General features: G+C 45.5%; 1 protein-coding gene across 7 annotated transcripts in view; it reads left to right on the top strand.

Annotated features, from left to right (window-relative positions):
* RNF216 (ring finger protein 216) overlaps positions 1 to 24,276 on the top strand; it is a 172,450-nt gene that overhangs the window by 110,208 nt on the left and 37,966 nt on the right. The window contains exon 14 of one of the 7 annotated variants that reach the window (XM_067705433.1): positions 7,026 to 7,214. The exons of 5 other annotated variants lie outside the window; for them this stretch is intronic. In XM_067705433.1, the coding sequence (XP_067561534.1) occupies positions 7,026 to 7,199 (174 nt within the window). In that variant the 3' untranslated portion in view covers positions 7,200 to 7,214. Of the gene's footprint in view, positions 1 to 1,550; positions 2,220 to 7,025; positions 7,215 to 24,276 lie in introns of those variants that run through there. One more of the 7 variants, XM_067705431.1, reaches the window with a different exon arrangement.

Genomic DNA, 24,276 nt, shown 5'->3' with positions numbered 1-24,276 from the left:
AGAGGATTGTGTGGTATACCATTGTATGTAAGAGAGGAACGCATTGGCTCTGCAGGAACCGGGAGGTGAACAAGAAACTATTTATCTAACTCCTTCACACCCCAGTATCCCCTTGCTCTGGTTTTTATTGGGTTCTGCTTCAGTAACCCGTATGGCCTCTGCATGTATAACCCCCTCCCTGGGCAGACTCTTTCCTGGGAAGTCCTGCGTAATGCTTCCAGGATTGTGGACAGCGAATGCAGAGTGAAGTAATGACAGACACACCCGGAAGAGGATTAAGCTGTTTCGCTCTTAACCCTCAGTATTAGCAATTGAATGGCCAGATTCCAGACTGGTTCTTAGTAATTTCTTTCTAATCTGAGGATCCTGATTGTAGGTGTAGTGACAGGCGCTTGGAACAATGCCTTTATAAGTGCTCGTTGTTGCTATAGTTACCAAAAACTGTATATTGACCTTTATTTTTATTTTTTTATGGTTTATTTTGGCCAAGCCACACGGCATGCAAGATCTTAGTTCCCCGACCAGGGATCGAACCCTGGCCTTTGGCAGTGAGAGTGAGGAGTCCTAACCACTGGACCACGTGGGAACTCCCTGTATATGGGCCTTTAAATCGTGGCCTGGATCTTGCATTCATTCCCTTTTTTCCCCATGGAGGTCCCTTTTTTTCTCCTTTATAGTGGAAAGCTTAGAAAAATGGCAGGAAAGCCAAAAGAATGCAGTTATATCACTAGCAATAAAATTTATCTCATGCTCACCTTTAGTGAATGTAGGAGGCATTCATTGCCTGTGCTGCACATACAGTAAGAGCATATAGTGTTCAGAGGGCAGGGGAATCCTTGGTGACTCCTTGATTGGTGTGTGGAAGTGCACGTTCAGCAGTCTCTAAGTAATATGTGTTTGCCCTGAAGTGAACACCTTGACAGTTTAGAAATAATGCTAATACAAAATAAAATCATTTTCAGTTTTCCACACCTTATAAACATCAGAGTACCCTGAAACTGTTGGGTGGGCAGGCCCCACTTGTGTGTGTGTGTGTGTGTGTGTGTGTGTGTGTGTGTGTGTTATACCAATATTTTACTTAAACTGGGCCGCTAGTTAGGTTTTCTTAGGAACGAACGTCATAGAACAGAACAGGATCTGGTTTGTTTTGGTTTGCTTTTGTTTGGCTTTGTCTTTAAGAAACAGCAACCCCTACCCACTGGAAACATAGACCTTGGATGAGAGTATTTCCGGCATTCACTGGTCCCATTTTGGAGCACCCCAGCTGGGTGCACACCTGGTCATAGGCCCAAGGTCAGCCTTGAAATAATAGCAGGGGACAATGGCTGGAGGGGAAGTACTTGGAACCTGAGGCCCAAGGAAGGCCAGTGGCCTTTCTGTCTGTCATGGTTCTCATATTGTACTGTTTGTGAGTCCTTTATTTCTTTACCAGTTGTTAGGCCCGAAGTGCCATTCTTCTGCAAGAATAAGGGCTTAGATGAGACTGGCTTTTTCCAGCACAAGCCTACTCTTTCTAATTGTGCACCTGTCCCCCTTTTGTGCCCTCTCAGGGTGTCTGGGGTGCTGTTTGTGTTCCAAGAGTGCCATCGAAGCTGTGGCAGCCCTGCAGACAGGCAGACAGGACCGAAGCAGTAGGTCTGGAGCAGACTGCGCCACTTTGTTCCACACAGAAATGCCATGTGGACAGAGGCTGCAGGGAAGCAGCTCACTGGCTCTGCTGCAAGTGCTGCTGGGAGATTTCCCCAGCAGCGGTTCTGACATGGCTTACCTTGTTTCAGAGTCATACTCATTTTTTGCACCTGCTGTCAACACTTTCACTGTCAGCTTCGTTTTGTGTTAAAATTTGCATAAATTTTAAAGGTATGAAGCTGGGGAAAAAAGCATTTCTTTCAGATAGAGGTGGTGCTATGAGCTTCATGATCTGTGTGGTCCTGCCTCCTCCATCCACGGAGATACAGCCCAGAAAAGTCACTTCCCTTGCAGGAGCCTTAGATTCTTGTCTCTGACTCACTTGCCTCTGTGCAGGGGGTTAGGGATTGACAAGATGATGGGTGTGAAGCACCCAGTACAGTAAGTAGTATATAGCAGGTATTTAATAAACGATGCCATATCTGAGTCTTTGAGAGTTGATACTTCTTCTTTCCACGCTATTATTTTATTAATTGATTTATTTATTTTTGCTGTGTTGGGTCTTCGTTTCTGTGCGAGGGCTTTCTCTAGTTGTGGCAAGCGGGGGCCATTCTTCATCGCGGTGCGCGTCCTCTCACTATCTCGGCCTCTCTTGTCGCAGAGCACAGGCTCCAGACTCGCAGGCTCAGTAGTTGTGGCTCACGGGCCTAGCTGCTCTGCGGCATGTGGGATCTTTCCAGACCAGGGCTCGAACCCGTGTCCCCTGCATTAGCAGGCAGATTCTCAACCACCGCGCCACCAGGGAAGCCCCCTCCACACTATTATTTTAAAATCAAATTTTAACCTTTCAATTAAATTGTGGGAGTTCTGCTCTGTTACATATGAAGCTAACATATACAAACATTAACCGTTTTACCTCCACATTGCTTTAAAGGCTCCCTTCTTTGTGCTCCTACAAGTGGGTGTCAGCATTTCTTTGAACACTCTTCCCAAGGATTCCTTGACTGGCAGATTTTTCTCATAGCCTGTGATGACTTAGGGTTGTTTGGGTTTTTCCGTCTAAATCTAGCCATATGGAAGAATTTCTTCAGAATCTCTTATCTCCCCACTTCACCTGGTCGGACTTGCCCTCTGGACTGTAGCTGTGGCCTCCTGCACTCAGTCTCCTGACTCTCTTTTCCTCCCTCCAGTATGCCCTATAATGTTGTCAGCCTTGCTGTTCCTTCACATCACCCAGTTAGAACCTGCAGTGGCTTCTAGAGCCCAGGCCTTTGACACTCTTTCAAAAGAAAGAAATCTGGCCTCTGCCTCCTGATTTCTCACAGACCAGACCAGGTCCTCCACGTGCCTGCCTCTGCTCATGCACGTGCCTTCACCTGGACCATTCTCTTCACCTCTTGTCCTGCTGTCTCCACAAAGCCCTCTCCAGTCCACACTGCTTTGTGGATCCACATTAATTAAATAGATAAATTGGCAGGTAAATAAATAGGTAGGTAGGTAGGCAGGCAGAGGCCCTGTTTTATACTTTGGGGCTCCACAGAAGAATCTCAGTAACCACTGACTATTTAACCTGCTTCCCCCTCTCAGGTAGGGCTGGTGCCAGATGTAGTACTGCCCACAGGTGGGGTTTGGTGTTGGAGAGAGTACATCTGTCTCAGCATCAGATTGTTCAGTAAGCTGGTCTCAGGGAGTCCAGTTGGTGCAGAGCGGATACCCACACTGTACATGCGTGTCCCCGTCCCACCATGAGAGTGGGTAGAGAGGCTGATAGATACCACCCCATGTCTCTTGTAAAGACAGAACAAACCTATAAATTGCAGCTTCTTAGGCCAAGGCTTAGGAAGTCTCAGCACTCCTGTAGATTTTACGACCAGGGGATCCCCGGAGGTCAAGTGATAGGATCCAGAGAGAGAACCTCAAGCACAAAGCGCCTCAGCTTCTCACCTTCCATCCTAGACCTCCTGCTCTCCGCAGCTCCCTTCTCCTCCACTCTCCCACCTCTCCTTGCAACCTGTCACCAAGTTCTCTCCAGATCTCTCCTCTGCCCTGCGCTGCTCGCCCAGATCACAGCAGCCTCCTCACAAGGCTTCCACTTCCAGTTTCATGCTCCATACCTGCACTGGAGTGATCTCCTACAGAACAAACTTGGCCACGTTGTCTCCTGTTTAACACCCTCCATAGCCCCCATGGCTCTTAGGATGCACCTTAGGAGGCCTTACACATCTGGCCCGGGATCTAGTTGGCCTCATCAGACTCCTCTCCTGCACATCTTCCTTCTCCCAGCATCATGTTCCAGCCCCACACGACTTGAGTTTCCTCACTAGACCAGCTCTCTCACATCTCTGCTCTTTGTACTTGTTACACCCTCCACCCTCTCCTGGGTGACTCTTCCTGAACCTTTGAACCTCAGCCAGACCCTCTCCTTTGTGCAGCCTTCCCAGGCCCCACCCCTCCCCTGAACAGCTAGAACACCATGTGACCCTTCTCTCTTGTCCCACTCTACGTGACCCTTCTCTCTTGTCCCACTCTACAGTAGCCGATACCTGAACAGAAACACTGTAGGATCCACCTCTTAGCCGGCACCTATTCAGGACCTGGCATAAGCATTTGTTTGGAGGAACAAGTTAGTCAGTCACGAGGAGTAGACACCACCACTCCCTGATGATCTCTGCTTTATGAGAAGACAGCTCTTTTCACAGAGGCCTTTTCCGAGCAGCAGTAACCATGAACTCTTGTACTTGTCTTGGGGGGGTGTGGGGGCCTGGGGAGAAAGGTGGAGAGGGAGCAGTCTCTTGATGGTTAAGGAAAACCACATATACCTTTGTAAAAAGGGTGGGGGCAGGGTGGAGACAGCCAGACCAGCTGGTGAGTGGCAGCAGTTCAGTAGCTGGATGAACAGACAAGCCTAAACCTAGAGCCAAGGTTGTGAATGTTTCCTTGGTGCCAGTGCTCATCCCTCAGCTGTGCCCGGTCCTAAATCTGGTCTGTAAAGTGCAGAAAACCCTACCCCCAGCGCACGCGTGTGTGTGCACACACACACACACCCCTGATGCAGCTCATAGCCATTTTCATTTAGTCCTCACCAACATTATAAACTATTTTTTTAGTTAGCTACCAATATATGAAATCAGATTTTATGTAAAATTTCAGATTTCTGGCTTCTCTTAAATTTAAAGCTTAGGCAAACTGAATCTCGCTTTTGATTGGCCACCACGATTGGTTATTTTCTAGCAGCTTGCATTACCTGCCACCCATATGGGCGTTTTGAGATTGCAGTTCCTGGTCTGCTGTAATCTCCTCCTGAAAGTCAGAGACAGAGTCTTGTTCATGGTTTTATTTCCACTTGCTAATACAGTGTCTAGCTTGCTTGATAAATATTTGTTGAAACCGATTTAATCACACTTTAGTATCATAACTATTTGTTGTTGTGTACTGGCAAGAGAATGCAGGGAGACGGATGCAAATTTAATTCAACATGTATTTTGTGAATTCTGGAAACCTCTTTTTATTCCCAGAAGATATATTGAGTCCGATTCCTGTTGAAATTGGTCAGTAGCATAAACTATCTCTTCATACTCTAAGCACCACATTGCGTTGAGGGGGGTGGTATATTCTCAGGATTACCATTAGTAAAGGTAGAAGTAACTGGTATAACTACAGGATTATTGGGAATTCCCTGGTCCAGTGGTTGGGACTTGGCACTTTCACTGCAGGGGCCTGGGTTCAGTCCCTGGTCGGGGAACTGAGAATCCCACAAGCCACGCGGCATGGCCAAAGAAAAAAATTATTATTCCCCCAAAGTCAGCATGTACTTAGAGGCCCCACTTCCAGGAAGCCACGTGTTCATCTGAATGGAAAATAGATCAGTGGCACTCTCGGTTTTCGGGGACTTAGTCACAGTCTCCACAGCCTGTTCCCATCTGTCCCCCAAAAATCATGACTTAGAGTTTCAGCATGAATGAAGAAGGTCAAAGGGCAGCAGTGTGTGCACAGAGGGTCAGGACCTCTCTAGATCCACCACCATCTAGTGTTTGATCACCATTGAAGGCCACCCTATTAATTTGCTAGGGCCGCCATAACAGAATACCACAGATCGGCAGCTTAAACAACAGACATTTACTTTCTCACAGTTCTGGAGGCTGGAAGTCCAAGATCAAGGTGTTGGCAAGTTTGATTTCTTCTTAGACCTCTCTCCTTGGCTTGCAGATGGCCACCTCCTCACTGTGTCCTCACAGGGCCTTTCCACTGTGAACACAAATCTCTGGTGTCTCTCTATGTGTCCAGATACCCTTCTTCTATAAGCACACCAGTCAGGTTGGCTTAGGGTCTACCCTAAGAGTCTCATTTCAACCTAATCACCCCTTTAAAGGCCCTGTCTCTAAACAGATTCACATTCTGAGCTACTGGGGGTTAGGACTTCAACATCTGAATTTAGGAGGGAGCACAATTCAGTCCATAATGGCCGCCCAAAAAACGCAGTGTCTTTTGTAGCTTGATTCAGGTGAGAAAGCCACAGAAATCAGGGGTGGTTATAATCGAGCTTACAGCTGAGCCAGAGACAAATCTGTTAGAGCTTTAGCAGATGTGTCCCCATGTATTTCCAGGTTGTCCAGCCTTCGTCCAGGCACCTAGGGCAATTGCTGCTGAGCCCGAGTGGAGCCGAGCTTGGGGAGCCTGACAAAAGGCAAATGGCTTCTGGTGAAGTTTTGTCCTATTGTCCATCTGTTGTTTTGAGTATTTGCTGTAAGGAAGGAATTAAGAATGAAAAACAAAGATACTGGCAACACCAGAGCAGGCTACCACTCTGGCAGCTCTCTGCAGGGTCGGGTGTTCACAAAATCACTAGGCCCGTCTAGGGGAGGAGACATGGAAGGGGGGTGTGAGTGACATGGTTCCTATTGAGTAGACCTTCAGCTCTACCTTCCTGGGCTGGGCTTATCTTGCCTTCAAGGAAAGCTGTGGACAGGCTCCTTATATGGCCAAACACTACAAGTTCCCCCTCGGTACACCATATAACTGGAACAGAGAATTGGGGCCACGGATAAAGGCTGAAAGACAGCTTAAAAGAGATGAGAGGGAAGTCACATTTGCAACATATTGTGTTACGAGACCCATTTACAACACCTTAGTTGCACTTTTGCTTCCAAAGGTCACCTTTGGGTGTTTGAACATGAAGAAAACTAATGAAAAAGTGGTTTAGCATTAGTGGGTGGTGGTTAAGCATGCTTTAGGGTCAAATGGTGAGGACGCACCATTGATTAGTTTCTCTCTGATCAAATAGTGTTTGAGATAGTGGTATGCTAAGGTTTGTTTTATACTTGAGTGACTAACTGTACTGAAAATTTAAGTCCAAGAATAAGCAAACAAGAAAATAAAAGACCATTTGTCTTCATCAGCAGTCAGCTCAGCACCCTCGCCTGGTTCTGAATGTCTCTTCTTGGCAGCTTCCTCGACGTGGCATCAGGCGAGCCCTGCTTCCCCGCATAGCTGGGTCCTTCCCTGCATCAGCAAGCAGCCTTTACGGGCAGGCGAGTACGTGCTCAGTGCAGATGGTTCATATACAGTCTTGAAGACCCTGCGCCGGCATTGTTTGTTTGCAAGGTGCTTTCCAAAATGCATTGTTCACCATCTCGTTTTCAACAACAATATTTGGCAAATTTGATAACAAATTTTAGACCTTGATTTACAAGCATAAAGAATTGTAGATTTCACTATTGCTCCCTCCTGTCACCTCACTCTCTCATACCTCTTTGTCCCCTACTGTTAAATATGTTGATGGCCTTTCCCTTGAAGCAAGATGGAGTGATGATTTCACGAGCATTGAGTAAACTCTGCCTGTCCCCTTAGCCATGCTGAAAAGAATGGAGAATGAATATAGTCAACTTCCCTAAAAATTGCCAGTAGTGAAAACTGATCTACTAAAGAACCCATATTACCCGATTTTTTTCTTGTCTGAATAGAGGTATCAGAAAGATCAGCAAAACCAAGACCTGTGTAAGAAGAGGCCAGGGCTTCTCAAACTTTACTGTATATTAGAATCACTCAGTGATCTTGTCAAAATGCAAATCTGCTTAGTAAGTCTAGAGCGGAGCCTGATGTTCTGCAGTTCTAACAAGCTCCCAGGGAAAGACAGTGCTGCTCGTCCTCTGGGGAGCAGTAACTAGGTAACCATCCCCTGAATGCTCTCTGATGTTCTTTATACTATTATGTCCCACAGAACTAAAAATCATTGATTAAACTGCTCGTATTCCTAAGGGAAAGGACTAGTTTTCAGCTGGATAAAGAGTGACTTCCCTGGTGGTCCAGTGGGTAAGTCTCCGCACTCCCAATGCAGGGGGCCCAGGTTTGATCCCTGGTCGGAGAACTAGATCCTGCATGTGTGCCACAACTAAGAGTCTGCATGCCACAACTAAAAGATCCCATGTGCCGCAACTAAGACCCAGCACAGCCTGCATAAAGAAAGAAAGGGAGGGAGGGAGGGAAGGAAAAAAAATTGGATAAAGAGCCATGTGGGCATGTGAGTTCAGTAGGGGTGTAAGGATGATAGTATCCGAAGACATCAGATGGATAGCGTACTAACCAAATACATAGTGTTTTACTGTTTTCTATAACAAAAATATATGAAAACTTACAGCAGAACTGGAGTTGCCAAAGCATGTGAAGTGGGAGCATGGAGGGAGTGAGGCATTAGGAGGGTGACAGCACGAAGCGTTTCTGTATCGAGACAGGTCTCTGTGTTCCTGTTTCTGTGCCTTTCGAGTTGGGATTCTTCCACTTGCATTTTTTATCATGCCCCTGTGTCAAGTTGACAGTTTTTCCTCCCTTTCCTGACCCTTCTATTCAGTCATATTGCTTGAGCCCAAGAGAGGCTTTCCTTTTTGTCACACTTAAGGAGCAAGGAGGGAAAGATTGAAAGCTCACCATTGCTGTTTACTCTGAGGAGGGGGTTTGTTTGTTTGTTTGTTAATGAGGATATGAAAAACTACTAGCTAGGCAGCCGCTCCCTCCCTGCAAGCCTGCTGTATAAACGGCACTTGTGAAGCGGGTATAACTCTACCTCCAGCTAAGTTCGAGGAGAAAACGTTCCTTCCAACACCAAAGGAAAGGGACTGTCATTGGCAACACATCAGCAATCCATGTCACTCGTGGTTTTCTTAACCTGCTTCATAAGAATTAAACAGCCCTTATTGTCCCTCCCATTGATAGCAGAACAGAAGGAGGGAACGTGAAAGTACCAGTAAAGATCAGAAATGACTGCACCCTTTCAATTTTTTACCATTGTTTGCTCTTTCCTTTCTGGGAAGAGAGTGAGGATTCTATCTCCTTAAGATGTACAGAATTTGGGGGCTTCCCTGGTGGCGCAGTGGTTGAGAGTCCGCCTGCCGATGCAGGGGACACGGGTTCGTGCCCTGGTCCGGGAAGATCCCACATGCCGCAGAGCGGCTGGGCCCGTGAGCCATGGCCGCTGAGCCTGCGCGTCTGGAGCCTGTGCTCCGCAACGGGAGAGGCCACAACAGTGAGAAGCCTGCGTACCGCAAAAAAAACACAAAAAACATGTACAGAATTTGGGAGAATTTTGGGTTCTTTGCAGGAAAATCATTCTGAAAACCTTTGCGAGTATGTAGTCCCCTTGATTGCCATCCCTTTTCCAGGAGCTGACCGTGTGCCTGTGGGCAAATTAGATGTTTATAGATGGCCGTCCACTCCCTGGACAGTGAGGAAGGAAGGCCCTGAACTCTGAAGAAAAGAGCTTTGTGGTCAGGCGTAACCCAGGCAGAGTATTGCCAGGGTCCACGGTGGAAGGATTAGGCCCTCTGTTGAAAACATTGCCAATATGTGAAGCATAAAGAGAGCACACAGTTTGATAATTTCAAGCACTGCTGACTATACCCGGCAGTCTGCTTGGCCCCCGATGGGCACTTAGTCGATATTTTAAGTGGATATCAGCATAGAATCTGCCCTGCAAACCTTATGAGCAAAAGAAAAAGAAAAGACAGACATACCCACACTGCACTGTGTGCAAATGTAGGAAACAAGCCCTGAGGAACATCAGGCTGTTGCTGGTGCTCTCTCTAATTGCTGGGGAGTTAGAAACACAAATGGCAGGGGGTGAGAGGAGCAGCAGAGAAGCTGAGTCCCTGCTAGTGAGGTCAGCATTCAAAGGGAGAGCCTCTCAAGAATATACAATGGAGAAAAGACAGCCTCTTCAATAAGTGGCGCTGGGAAAAATGGACAGATACATGTAAAAGAATGAAATGAGAGCACACCCTAACACCATACACAAAAATAAACTCAAAATGGATTAAAGACCTAAATGCAAGGCCAGACACTATAAAACTGTTAGAGGAAAACATAGGCAGAACACTCTATGACATAAACCACAGCAAGATTCTTTTTGACGCACCTCCTAGAGTAAGGAAATAAAAACAAAAATAAATGGGACCTAATGAAACTTAAAAGCTTTTGCACAGCAGAGGAAACCATAAACAGCACTAAAAGACAACCCTCAGAATGGGAGAAAATATTTGCAAATGAAGCAACTGACAAAGGATTAATCTGCAAAACATACAAGCAGCTCATGCAGCTCAGTATCACAAAGCAAACAACCCAATCCAGAAATGGGCAGAAGACCTAAATAGACATTTCTCCAAAGAAGACATACTGATGGCCAACAAATACATGAAAAGATGCTCAACATCACTAATCATTAGAGAAATGCAAATCAAAACCACAATGAGGGGCTTCCCTGGGCAGTGGTTGAGAGTCCGCCTGCCGATGCAGGGGACACGGGTTCGTGCCCCGGTCCAGGAAGATCCCACATGTCGCAGAGCGGCTGGGCCCGTGAGCCATGGCCACTGAGCCTGCGCGTCCGGAGCCTGTGCTCCTCAACGGGAGAGGCCACAACAGTGAGAGGCCCGCGTACAGCAAAAAAAAACAGAAAAACCCACAATGAGGTATCACCTCACACTGGTCAGAATGGCCATCATCAAAAAATCTAGAAACAGTAAATGCTGGAGAGGGCATGGAGAAAAGGGAACCTCCTGCACTGTTGGTGGGAATGTGCATTGATAAATCCACTATGGAGAGCAGTATGGATGTTCTTTAAAAAACTAAAAATAGAACTGCCATATGACCTAGCAGTCCCACTACTGGGCATATACCCTGAGAAAACCATAATTCAAAAAGAGACATGTACCACAATGTTCATTGCAGCTCTATTTACAGTAGCCAGGACATGGAAGCAACCTACTGTCCATCAACAGATGAATGGATAAAGAAGATGTGGCACATATATACATTGGACCATTACTCAGCATAAAAAGGAACGAAATTGAGTTATTTGTAGTGAGGTGGATGGACCTAGAATATGTCATGCAGGGTGAGGTATGTCAGAAAGAGAAAAACAAATACCATATATATGGAATTTTAAAAAGCGGTACTGATGAACCTAGTGGCACAGCAGGAATAAAGATGCAGACCTACAGAATGGACTTGAGGACACGGGGAGGGGGGAAGCTGGGATGAAGTGAGTAACATTGACATATACACACTACCAAATGTAAAATGGATGGCTAGTGGGAAGCAGCTGCATAGCACAGGGAGATCAGCTCGGTGCTTTGCGATGACCAAGAGGGGTGGGATAGGGAGGGTGGGAGGGAGGCTCAAGAGGGAGGGGATATGGGGATATATGTATGCATTATAGCTGATTCACTTTGTTGTACAGCAGAAATTAACACAACATTGTAAAGCATTTATACTCCAATAAAGATGTGAAAGAAAAAAAAAAAACCTCTCAGTTCCAGGCACCCTACCAGAGGTGACACCTTTTCTCATTTAATGCTTATACTACTACAGGGAAATCTGAAAGTGGTAACTCTTTGAGAAGAGACTGCCCATAGCAGTAAATAGCAGCAAATACTTCCTCTTTTTCTCCAAGCCTTCTGCTACATTGTGTTGTCTTTATTCCTTTCATTGGGTTGGGTCAGCAGGTGGGGAGGGCGTGTGAACTTTAAAAGTAAAAGTGGAAGGAAATCCAATGGGATTTACCAGTTATCAGCACAGAAGTGTACCTGAAACCACATCCCAGAAACCAGCACTTTTTTTTTTTAAGGGAATTTCTGAAAACGAACTTCCTATATGTCATTTTTTTCTCCAGTCTGTCCACCCAGCATGATGAGCCATAAAATCCTTCTAACAGAGCAAGTCTGTTTGTCTGTCTCAGGGAAGAGGAAGAAAAAGGAAACTAGAGAGATTGTGTTGTCCTGAGGGGTCCAAAAAAGAGTGAGTGCGGGCCACGTTCAAGGGAACAGGACAACAGACTCCACAAGGGAAAGGCTCACATGTGACCTCTACTTCCTTATGAAAGTCCATTTCTGAAAGGGGAAATGAACGTCATTGGAGAAAGAGTGGGATAGAGGGGTCAACAGGGAGGCGAGCGAGAAGATGAAAAAATGCAGACAAGTAGGGCCTGTCACAGGAGTGCGGGGAAAAGGCAGCCACTGAAGGGAAGTAATGAGAAGAATTGTTTTCCTCCCTGTCCTGCTTTAATGCTCTCATTGGCTATTTCCTACCACAACCCCTACCGCTCCTTCAGGAACATGTTCTCCTCCCAAGTTTTCCAGAAATCATTACCAGTTTCAGTATCAAAAATGGTCATATGAACTGTAACTACCAGTTTTAACAACTCTACGGAGGATCTTTCTTCCTGTATGTATACTCTAAGGCCTGAATACCTTGCCTTAAGCCCAGCTAAAGATAGTATTGGTACTAGTATTGGAAAGATAGTATTGGTGCACTCCAATTGGATATCCACCTAAGAGTTCCTTTTTCTGTAAATTAAAACTGAAGTTTTTAGTTCCAGGAAGTTGCTACCAACTTGTGATCTTATGTTTCATGAATGATGCAATTCTAACCCATCAATAATTAACGAAATTTGAGCCAAGAATTATCTGAGTGTTATCTAGTGGCTGAATGGGCTCAAACTTGAGCCAATGCTTGGTTCCAGGAAGCCTGACACTAGCAGGGCTTTGGATTCCTATCACTGTAGGACTACAAAATGCCAGAAATTCTGTAGTGAACTGTGAAAGACATCACCAGAGAGAAATGCAAGTAGGATGTGCCTCGATACTCAGGCAGAGAGAGATGGGTGTGATGTCATTAAGTAGCCCGAAAGAGAGATTGCCCGTCCCTAAGGCATAGCAGTTTTACCCGCTCTCTTTCATTTGTCATCTTTCCATTTTAGAAACCTAATCTAGTGCCTTAATGACCCCCACCACTCAGAAGCTTCCTATCTCTTCCTCTCTGCCCTGCATGCCAACCCTGGAGCACCCTGGGGCTCTGACCTGTGCCCCTTTGCGTTTGTCCCCACTCGCCCTGGGTGACCTCATCCAAGCTGTCTTAAATGCCTTCTGCATGCCAGAGCCTCATACATCTGGACTCCAGCCCCACCCCTCCCTGAGCTCTTAGCCTAACAAGTTCAAACCACACCGCCAAACAGTTCCCCAAATCCACCACATAAAATCTAAATCTGTCATGTTTTCTTCAAAAAGAACTCCCTTCTCCTTGAGTCCTGGGGAGAAAACAAACATGATTACAATAATGTCCCCATCTTCTAGTTCATCAAATGAGGGAATACAGATAAATCCAGGCTTCACTTGATTAATCCCATTATTAAACATGGCATTTGCTGTTACAGTTCCAGATACTGTGTCTCTGTGATGTCTTCCTTTTCAAGTCTTGTTTTCTTGACAAGGGTTTCATAAAAGTACACTGACAACATCTCATAAACCGTGAATCCTAAAAATTTAAGATGAGTTTGATGAGACCTAGGCACCAGATCGAAAAAGGCAGTAACATACCACATACCTGGTCTCCAACTGCACTAACCTCATGGGTTGGATTTCGTGAGAAAGCCCGTTAATGAGAACTGACTGAATATGTCCTCGTCAGAGAGGCTTGTCGTCTAGTAAAATGAGAAGACATGGCACCTGTCTCCTCCACCCTAGCATCTAAAGACTGTGTTGTTGGGTCTGCATGGTGCTCTGCATAGGCTGGAAGCTCCACCCTCAGGGAAACTGAACACAGAGTCAGGGGATTGACCTAGTACCCCCACAGCCCCCTCGGACTTGTCTGCTGAGGCAGGGTACCACTCCCCGTACAGTGTTGGCCCAGCAGGCGAAGATAATCTGGCTGGGAGAGGGCTGTAAGGTCAAGCCAGGGCAGATTTTGTAGTCATTGCCATTTTTGAGAAGAATTTTCCACAGCTGCCTGTTTTCATCTTCCACACTGAAATAGTGGCAGGAGCTAATCAGAAAAGGCTTTGAAGCATCCAGAATAGTTACCATCACAGTCTGTGATGCTTTGTCCTCCAAGGTGAGCCTAGAGATTTGCCCTCAGATCAGTCTATTTTTATTTGAGATCCAGTTCTAAAACACTTAGTTATCTAGTTTTCGACTCCTTAACAATAGATGGGGAGAAAGAAGGAGCATGCTGGGCAGTCATAGAAACAGCAGCAAAAAAGGGCGCCTCCTGAAAGCAAGGAAAAAACTGCCTATCTGAAACAAACATGAGGACTGCAAAGGCCCAGCAGTCCGGGGACATTCTGGGTAGGGACAGACTTGGTAGACTCCTTATGGCTCAGAGTGGCTGGCATACACCGAGACCATAACTGTGAGTCACCAAGAAAAGATTGAATTGTGTCCTCTTCACTCTAAGAATTTCATCCCAAGTGAAAAGTCCTGGTGTCTGTAAAGCTGTCCAAGAAATACAGAACCACATGTACCCTCGGATCACAGATTCTACAGGGTCCTCTTACACTTATCAGGACACATCTTTCTGAGTATGTGCTATTCTTATTATTTTGATTTTTTATTATTCAAGGTTTTTTCTAAAGTATTCTAAAACTCAGTCATATTTAGACCAAGTCAATGAAATAAATCCCCAGACCTAACCAAAATAAAAGTGTTAGTGAAAGATACACCCCAGAATACACCCACACTCTGTGCTTACACCCTGATCATCGTGCTTTGCTTTTTGATTTGCAAATATGGAGGTTAATCCAGTCCTTCTACAGCTGCTTTTAAATCCTAGGGAGGGTGGGGGCAGTAATAGCAGTTTGAGCCCAGGATGTATGAATGGTGTGTTTTAGTCTTGGGGTGAGGACTGGAACCCCAAGTCCACGAATCTAAATCTAAATCAGTCACACTCTCCACCTACGAGCGCACCATCAGAACCAGCTGCAGAAGACCCCTCTTGTTTTACTGGGTTTTCTGCACCTCCAATCCCTACTCCTATCTCCTCCCCCTTAGACACCCATTTTAAATATTCAGTATATGTCCTTGGATATGTGCGTATCTTGAGAAAATAGAGTTCTATGCCTGTATGATTTTCATTTACATAAATGATATGTGCTGTAGATCTCATTCTGTTCTTTTTTTCATACTGTTTTTGAGGTCTTTTCTGCATTGCTTTTTGTGAATTTTTCTCCTTGCCTGCATAGCATCTTGTTATCCATTCTCCTGTGTACCGTAGCACCTCTCTACCATCCTAGACCCCTGAATGCATCCTTATGGGCCTGGGGAAGCAACCCTAGGTGGAGGTGGCCAGGCAGTTGACACCCTCCTGCTGTACTCAGCGGTTCCGTTTGACACACAGCCTCACCAGCACCTTACGTGGATTGACTTTCTGATTGTTGCCAGTCTGCTTAGTATAAAGTGTTTTCATATACATTTTTCTGGTAATGTTTTTTATTTTTTTTTATGGAAGTATAGTTGATTCATAATGTTTCAGGTGTATAGCAAAGTGATTCAGTTGTGTGTGTGTGTATTCTTCTTCAGATTCTTTTCCATTATATGTTGTTATATTTAATATAGTTTCCTGTGCTATACAGTAGGTCCTTATTGTTTATCTGTTTTATGTGTAGTAGTGTGTGTCTGTTAATCCCAAATTTATCCCTCCTACCTCCTTCCGCCTTTGGTAACCATCAGTTCGTTTTCTGTGTCTGAGAGTCTATTTGTGTTTGGTAAATAAGTTCATTTGTATCATTTTTTTAGATTCCACATAAAAGCAACATCATATAATATGTGTCTTTCTCTGTCTGACTTACTTCACTTAGTATGGAAGCCTCTGGGTCCGTCCACGTTGCTGCAAAAGGCATTATTTCATTCTTTTTATGGCTGAGTGGTATCCATTGTATACACACCACCTCTTCTTTATCCATTCCTCTGCCAGTGAACATTTAGGTTGCTTCTATGTCTTGGCTATTGTAAATAGTGCTGCTGTGAACATTGGGGTGCGGGTATCCTCTCAAATTAGAGTTTTTGTTTTTTCTGGGTATATGCCCAGGAGTAGCATTGCTAGATCATATGGAAACTCTATTTTTAGTTTTTTAAGAAACCTCCATCCTGTTCTCCTTAGTGACCGCACCAATTTACCATCCCACCAACAGTGTAGGAGGGTTTCCTTTTCTCTACACCCTCTCCAAAGTTTATTTATAGACTTTTTGATGATGGTCATTCTGACTGGTGTGAGGTGGTACCTCATAGTAGTTTTGATCTGCATTTCTCTAATAATTGGCGATGTTGAGCATCTTTTCATGTGTCTGTTGGCCATTTGTCTTTGGTAACTTTTAAAGTTGCACATCTCCCCTCTCATATCTTTAACCCATTTTTCTATCATATTTCTTATTTTTTTTTTTACTTCCCAATTTTTGCCAGTTCCCTGTTCATTCTAGACATTAATCTTGTTTCAGTTTTAAGTGCTCCAGATATCTTCTAGTCAGTCACACATCTGTTAACCCTGGTCTATGGTGTCCTCCTTAGGATAAAGCTACTCAGTTCAGTTGCTTCACCTGTGTAGTGGGTGCTTTGCGGAATTGTTTAAGAAATCCTTTCCTAACCGAAGAACACACAGATATTTGCCTGCATGCTCTTCTATTAGCTTTAACATTTGAGGAAGTTTCTATGCCTTCCCTGTCCCAGAGAGCCTTACTGACCTGTGCAGCACAACTGTTAGTCCAGACCTCTTTGGGGATGTTTTCTCATTTTATTATAACTATATTCACCTCTTGGGCTCTTCTGGTAGGGCATACACCATCTGTGGGGGCGGGAAGGAGGTGGAGGTACAGGCTCGGGGAGCAGCCAGGCTGCCTCCTGCGGAAACAGGCCACCGTGAGTGGCCTACAGGGTCTCCCTCTTTGGAAACCTTTGCTCATAAGGTGGAAAGCCTAGGTCAGAGACCTCTGTGAGCTGTCCTATCCAACGTCCACCAAGGGGTATTGTGAACCCTAAGTCCTGACCCTGGGTGCTGGTACCACTGCCAGCTGTACAGAATGCCCCCTGAAACTGCACTCCACCTTAGAATCAGCACTTGCACTGAACTACCTGTGATTGAGGTCTCTGCTTCCTCCTTCCTCCTGTGCTCAGACCTCATGGCTCCTCCTCTACCTGGGCAGCCTGTTGGAACCCCAGCTGCATAAATCTCCCAGCCTGTTGCCGGACCTGCCTGGGGAGGGCTGCTAACTAAGGTGGTCTCCACTCCTTCTCACAGGCCTGTGTGGCGGGGCCTGGTTTCTCTACTTTTCTGGCTTACAGTGCATCGTCACACCAGGCTAAAATACAAGTGAACAGTATGTTCAAAAGACCTTTTTTTCTAACTTTGTCAAAGAAGAAAAAAACAACAAAAGTGTGCATGCTGTCTACTCAGGAATGCCCAGGAAACTGGGCAGCCTATTAGGTGAGGGACATTAAATTACCATTTATTTACCCTTGAAGAGTAGTCATGACTATCCTAGAGGAAAGCCATCAAGGCCAGACCTCGTAAGGAGGCAGTGCGGGGATCTGGGCAAGGTTTCTCAAAGCATAATCTGTAAGCCAGCTGTAGCAGTGTCCCAAGAAGCTGCTCTATGTGCAGGTTAGTGGGCCCACCCAGCACCACAGCGTTAGAATCTGCATCTTCTATTAGCAACCCCAGTGATTTTTGTGCACACAGAAAGTGAGTGCCAGGGTCAAGGGTTTTGTCTGACACTACTGATCCAGAAGCTGAATTTTACACTGACCCGAGCCAAATCCGCACAAGATTAAAAGAGAAAACAGAATGCAGCTAGAGTCCCAGATGTAACTGCCACATAGACACTTAGGTTGGCCTTCTAGCACATGCTGTCTGTCCCCAAAGGCACATCTAAGAGGGAGCGCAAGGCAGGGGACAGGTCCAGTCATCTCATGGCTGTTTGTCACGGCTGCAGGATAGTAGCTGTGACAAGGCCAGAGATACTTGAGCTGGCTGGTGCAGTTACCTCTTCTTTAGAGCATGTGGAGTCAGGCTGACAAATCCTTCATTTCTTCTTTTTCTAACCTCAGGTAGCTCAGGTAATATCCTTCTGTTTCTCAGGTTGTGAGGCTGTTCATTAGGCTGTAGCACTCTTGTCCTTGGCCATGCCTCTCCTGTTTGATTTGTAGACTTGCTCCCTGAGCCCTTCTGCCACTTGTCTGTCTCCCGCAAGAAATACGAAGCATCTCCCGGTTTAACACTGAGGCAGAGGGTCACCTCTCTCCAAGTGGCCTTTATTGTCCGTCTGCCCCTCAGCACCCCTGCCCAGCTAGCTAACACCATGAAAATATAGAGGAGGTCTCGAAGCGTATTGTGGGAGGTACATCTTTTGGTTTTCCTGAAATCTGGAGCCTCCCTTCCAGGGCATGTTGACAGTGGAGTGAGAGCAGGGAATCTTCCTTCCAGGCCAGGATTCCCAGAAGCTCCAGGAAGCCCAGGAGTTGCCTTTTTTTTTTTTTTTAATTTATTTATTTATTTTTGGCTGTGTTGGGTCTTCGTTGTTGCGCATGGGCTTTCTATAGTTGCAGCTAGCGGGGGCTACTCTTCATTGCAGTGCACAGGCTTCTCATTGCAATGGCTTCTCGTTGCGGAGCACGGGCTCTAGGCGCACAGGCTTCAGTAGTTGTGGCGCACGGGCTTAGTTGCTCCACGGCATGTGGGATCTCCCTGGACCAGGGCTCAAACCTTTGCCCCCTGCATTGGCAGGCGGACTCTCAACCACTGCGCCACCAGGGAAGTCCCCCAGGAGTAGCCCTTGGAGTGAGCACTGGGCTTGTTTCTGTCCAAGTTCTAACAATGTTTATTTTTGACAGTCGAAGTGACCTTTTATTAGATCCGCCACTTCATAATACATTGCTTTGCTCCTGAGCCCTCCTGAAGACTGTTGTTCTACCTGATTCTCATGCATTGTTCCTCACTGAAAGCATTACCTCTAGGGTAAACTGGAGATGGGTCCATTTTTCAATTCCTCACAGCTGGTCCCTGGAAGAAAGAGCCTCTCTGATCCTTTAGAGAAACTTTTTGGTTCTTGAATAAATGAATGAATCCTAAGTTGATGGTTTTCAGACTGTTTTAACTGTGACCTATAGTAGGAATATATTTTACCATAGAACCAACACATGCATAAACACATATATGTATAACGAAAACAATAGTTTTACAAAAAACAAATGCCTGACATGTGGTTGCACTCTAGTATCTTCTTTTCCGTTCTAGTTTTTTTTATCATAATCTACTGAAATGATTTCATAACCCACCAGTGGTTTGTAGTCCATAGTTTAAAAATCATAGCTGTAAGTAGCTGGTTCCACACACTTGCACTGTGTTGAGCGTCCGCCATGAGCAAACCCCTTTGGACAGGGCTTAGTCACAACCTCTGCCCTCCTGCCCTTTCAAGGCTGTGAGCGCAGCACAAGGGAGGAGAGGCCCAGGGCCCAGGTGGAGGTGTGGCTCAGAGACCTGAGAACTTGCCAGGAAAGGGGAGCCAGCAGATGGGGGTTCTTTGGGACTTAACTCACTCAAGTCCTTGTAGAGGGAATCCTCTTTAACCTGTTTACTCTGGGTACAGGCCAAAGTCCTTATCATTACCTCCCAGGCCCCAGACACCCTGCCCTCCTTACAGCTTACTGGCCTTTCCACCTCCCTTCTTGCTGTTTCCATGGCCTGGAATTCTTTCCCCCAAACATCACAAAGCTTACTTGCTTTCCTAAGTCTTTGCTTAAATACACCTTCTCAGAGAGGCCTTCCCCAACCACCCACTTTAAAATTATGAATAATTTCCCTTTCTGCAACCCAATGCTAACATTCTTCCTCCCTGTGTTTTTCTCCTAAGCACCTATAATTTTATCTCACTGTGTATTTTACTTATTTGACATATGGTGTGACCTTCCCTCCATCCCCAGTAAATTCTCTGAAGATAGGGGATTTGTATTTGTCCATTTTATTCCCCAATGCCCAGAGCAGTAATCAGATTATATTAATGTCCACCTCCTGGCATTGCCCCGGGTGTTGCTTATATTGTCCCATTGGTTCTGTTAAGTGGACATTCTAGAGAACGTTATCAGTATTTGAACTTACATTTATTTCAGGAAACATTTACCTCCCACTTTTTATCTTAGAAGTCCTGGTCCCTATAGTATAGTAAAGAGCAGGCAGCTGTGGCCCTGATGTAATGGGCTTTTCCCAGTCAGTATTTCTCAAGCGTTACCCTTTTACCAGGCAGCGTAAATCTCTTTAAGTCTCCGTACCTTTATAGCTTTCTATCCCTAGAGGGCAGCATTAGCACAGAAACCAAATTTATAAACCACCTATTCTGATTTGTCACCTAATCCTGGTGGATCCAAAGGAAGGGAGTGCTTGACTTCTTTCTAATCTGTAGGAGTAAGATTTGGAGATTTCTTTTTTCAAAGTCTGCTTCTGTGCATAGAAATGGTAGGGTGTGCATCCAGTGCACACATTTTTTTAAATCTCCATAGTTTGTGTGTGTGACCATCAAAAAATAAGAACAGTATGGAATCTTCCCCAAAGAAGCCCATTCCACAGTAATGTTGCCCAGAGCTGTTGCTCGGTCACACCCAGATTTGAATTTCTACATTCAGAAATCAAAAGGTTCTTCTGCCTCAGAGTGATTATTTACTTTGAGGAAAGAGAGAAACCCCCTGCAAGGAGAGCTTGGCTTCTTGTAGAGGCATGTTGTAATCCAATAATTACAAGACATCATTTAAAGAATTAATGTTCAAATTTTGTTTGTCCTTTAAGAAAAGTGGGCCCAGGCATCATATACCCAGAGAAAACCATAATTCAAAAAGACACATGCACCCCAGTGTTCATTGCAGCACTATTTACAATAGCCAGGTCATGGAAGCAACCTAAATGCCCATCGACAGACGAATGGATAAAGAAGATGTGGTACATATATACAATGGAATATTACTCAGCCATAAAAAGAAACGAAATTGGGTCATTTGTAGAGATGTGGATGGACCTAGAGACTGTCATACAGAGTGAAGTAAGTCAGAAAGAGAAAAACAAATATCGTATATTAACACATATATGTGGAACCTAGAAAAATGGTACAGATGAAGCAGTTTGCAGGGCAGAAACTGAGACACAGATGTAGAGAACAAACATATGGACACCAATGGGGGGGGGTCGGGGTGTGATGAATTGGGAGATTGGGATTGACATATATACACTAATATGTATAAAAGGGATTGACTAATAAGAACCTGCTGTGTTAAAAATAAATTAAATTAAATTAAAAAAAATAGTGATTAAGAAAAAAAGAAAAGTGGGCCCAGGCAGACTGGACTGGTCTTGTTGGGGTGAGAGGTGGGCAGGAGGAACCTGTGATCTGACCTCAGGTGGTAACTGACCTTCCAGAGCCCCTGGGTGGGAGAAGGAAAGAGCCAGGCTGACTGTGATTTTTTTTAATTTATAAATTTATTTATTTTTGGCCGTGTTGGGTCTTCGTTGCTGCGCAGGCTTTCTCTAGTTGCAACGAGCGGGGGCTACTCTTCGTTGTGGTGTGCAGGCTTCTCACTGCGGTGGCTTCTCTTGTTGTGGAGCACGGGCTCCAGGTGCGCGGGCTTCAGTAATTGTGGCACACAGGCTCAGCAGTTGTGGCTCGTGGGCTCTAGAGTGCGGGCTCAGTAATTGTGGCGCATGGGCTTAGTTGCTCCGCCGCATGGGGGATCTTCCCGGACCAGGGCTCGAGCCCTTGTCCCCTGCATTGGCAGGCGGATTCTTAACCACTGCACCACCAGGGAAGTCTTGACCGTGATTTTTGAGTCTTAATCTCTCTAAAGTAGAGGCTCGCACAAGCAGTATAGTTGGTGAAGCTCCTTTCATTGGAAATGAAGAGAGATCAGTTTCCACATATTGGAGCTATAGGAGAAAATCAACAAAGAATGTCTTATTTGAAATATATGCAGTACTTTCTCAAGCACCATCTGCAGGCATTTGGCCATTAGCTTCTTGGTAATAACTGATCTGTAAGTTTTATGCATTAGGTTGGGGAAGGTGATTAGAGAGCAAAGAAAGGAACCACAGTGGAAAAGGCATAGCCTGTATCCTTAAGGCATAAACTCTAAAGAATTAACTGGAAATTGTCTTACATATAGCTTGATTTTCTCATAAAATCATCATTATATTTTGTATAACTATAAAGAAAAAGATATGATAGGGAGGAACTAATGTTCTTTTGGGAAGGGGTTCAGTTTACTAAGAGGTTTCATATGCCTTTTTCCCACGTAAAATGCATACGTCCCAGGAGCAGGGGTGGGGTTGTATTTGTAACTCTGTATGGAGAGGAATGTGCTTTGTCTTGCCAGCCTTCATCTCTCTGTAATTTTTCATACCTTCAGCCCCTTGCTTGTCTCAGACCTAGTGTAAGGCCCTAGAAACCCAAAGATAGCTGAGACACAGTGTAGAACATTGTAAGCTCCTTTCAGTCAGGAATTTTGCTGGCTTACTCACCAGTGTATCCCCATGTGGCACATAACAGGCACTCAAAAGATAACATTTTTTGAATATATGAATTGAACCCTCCATTCCAAGCCTGTCTGTAGTGATCAGCAGGGCATAGTCTGTGCCTGCAAGGAGTGCTTGGCTCCTTGGAGATGTGATGTAACCAGATAATTACAAGACACTATTAAAAGTGCTACTGTGATAGAGTTGGAGCCAAGGGCTCCAAGAGTCCAGAGAAAGAGTGCCAGCTTTTGCCCGTGTCATTTGGGTTTTCCAGAGCCCCCGGTACTTGAAATGAGAGCTGATGAGTAGTTGTTGCCAGCAGAGAAAGGACACCTAGGCAGAGCTTTGCGAGGTTGAGGGTGTTGAGCGTGTGGCAGTGGCAGGAGGCCAACAGTGCTGGCCTTGGGTGCTGGCTCAGGACGGACATGAGACCTGGGACGGCTGTTTCTCTGAGCTTCTCTCCTTCTTCTCTCCTGGCTCACTTGACCATCCTCCATCCTGCTCCCACTCCTCTACCAGATACCCTTCAGGTTTGAGCTGACACGCCACCTCTGCGCAGGGCTGTTCTTCACACCTCTTTGCCCCTCACCTTGCTTTAGTTCCCCTGGGTGCTCCTTGTCTTCCTACAGACTAGACGTTTATCTATTTGGCGATCCACCCACTCCAGCACTCCCAGAATGTAGACTCGGGGAGGGCAGGGACTTCATTTGTTCAGTGATCGTTTGCTCAGAACAGTGCCTGGTCCTCGTGGCAGCGCTCAGGAGGTATTTGTTGAAGGGGGCGAGGGAGGGAAAGTGAAGGTGTCCTTACTCCTTTCAGTGCAGAAATTGTCTGCACTGACTCACAGGGTTGGTGATGGTACATCATCTCAAGCATTCTCACTAGCAAGTCTTCATGTATTCTAATCCTGGCCACCTTTGGGGAAGTGAGCGGCCAGTATTTACAAGTAAAGTTCCAGGGGCTGGTTGAGGGAAGGACCAGGTAACTGATACTTGGTTCTGGTGTGGAATACTCATGTTTGTACATCTAATGGGAATCTAAAAACACACTTCCGTCAGTGCCCCGCCAGACATGCAACTGGCTGAAAGCGACAGGAACAGCTACTTCCTCACGTGTGTCCAGTCCGGGATTACTTTGTGATTAGCAGGTTCCTATCATTATCATTAATAAAAGGTGTCCTCGTGTTTAATCCCAGTCCATCCTGCCTCTTAATGGGTCATTCCCAGCTCTCCAGGAAACGCAGGGAAGCAGGCATCCTGCACAGCTGCAGCTCAGTGTCCACACCTTTGCTACCCTGACGCTTGGTTCTACGTGACCTCACTGACCTTTCGTCTGTGGTCTCCTTACACAAGATGCCCATTGTAACCTCAGGGCTTCCAGTAAACAATGACCTGTTCTTGCTCACAGACACCGTGCTGGAATCAGTGAGAATAGAGTGGGGAGTGTAAATGGATTTGAGCAGACTTGAGTCCATAGCTCTGTGACCTTAAACAAGTTAATTTGCCTCTCTGAGCCTTCCTTTCTCATTTACTTAAAAAAAGGGGGGGGGGTGGATAATGGCCAGTACTTCCCTTGTAGAATTGCTGTGAAGACTAAGTGAAATGTGTGTGTAAACAGCCTGTACCAAAAGGTGTATAGGTCTGAAACCTTGAACCAGGGTCTCGGGTGAGATGTCTGAGTTCAAGACTCTTGTTAAAGATGTTCCATACCATATAGATGACATTTCAATGAGAAACTCATCTAAAGAGCCAAAACTGAAAAAAACAATCTCCTTTTTAAAATAATAATGAAGTCCCTTTCTGAAATCGTGTAGGAAAAGTGGTCCTCTTATTCCTAACAAGAAAAGATAGG

This window comes from Pseudorca crassidens, chromosome 15, assembly GCF_039906515.1.
Source record: "Pseudorca crassidens isolate mPseCra1 chromosome 15, mPseCra1.hap1, whole genome shotgun sequence".
In the NCBI taxonomy this organism is placed as follows: domain Eukaryota; kingdom Metazoa; phylum Chordata; class Mammalia; order Artiodactyla; family Delphinidae; genus Pseudorca; species Pseudorca crassidens.
Note: the sequence above shows the minus strand (reverse complement) of the source record. Positions and strands in the feature narration are given on the sequence as shown.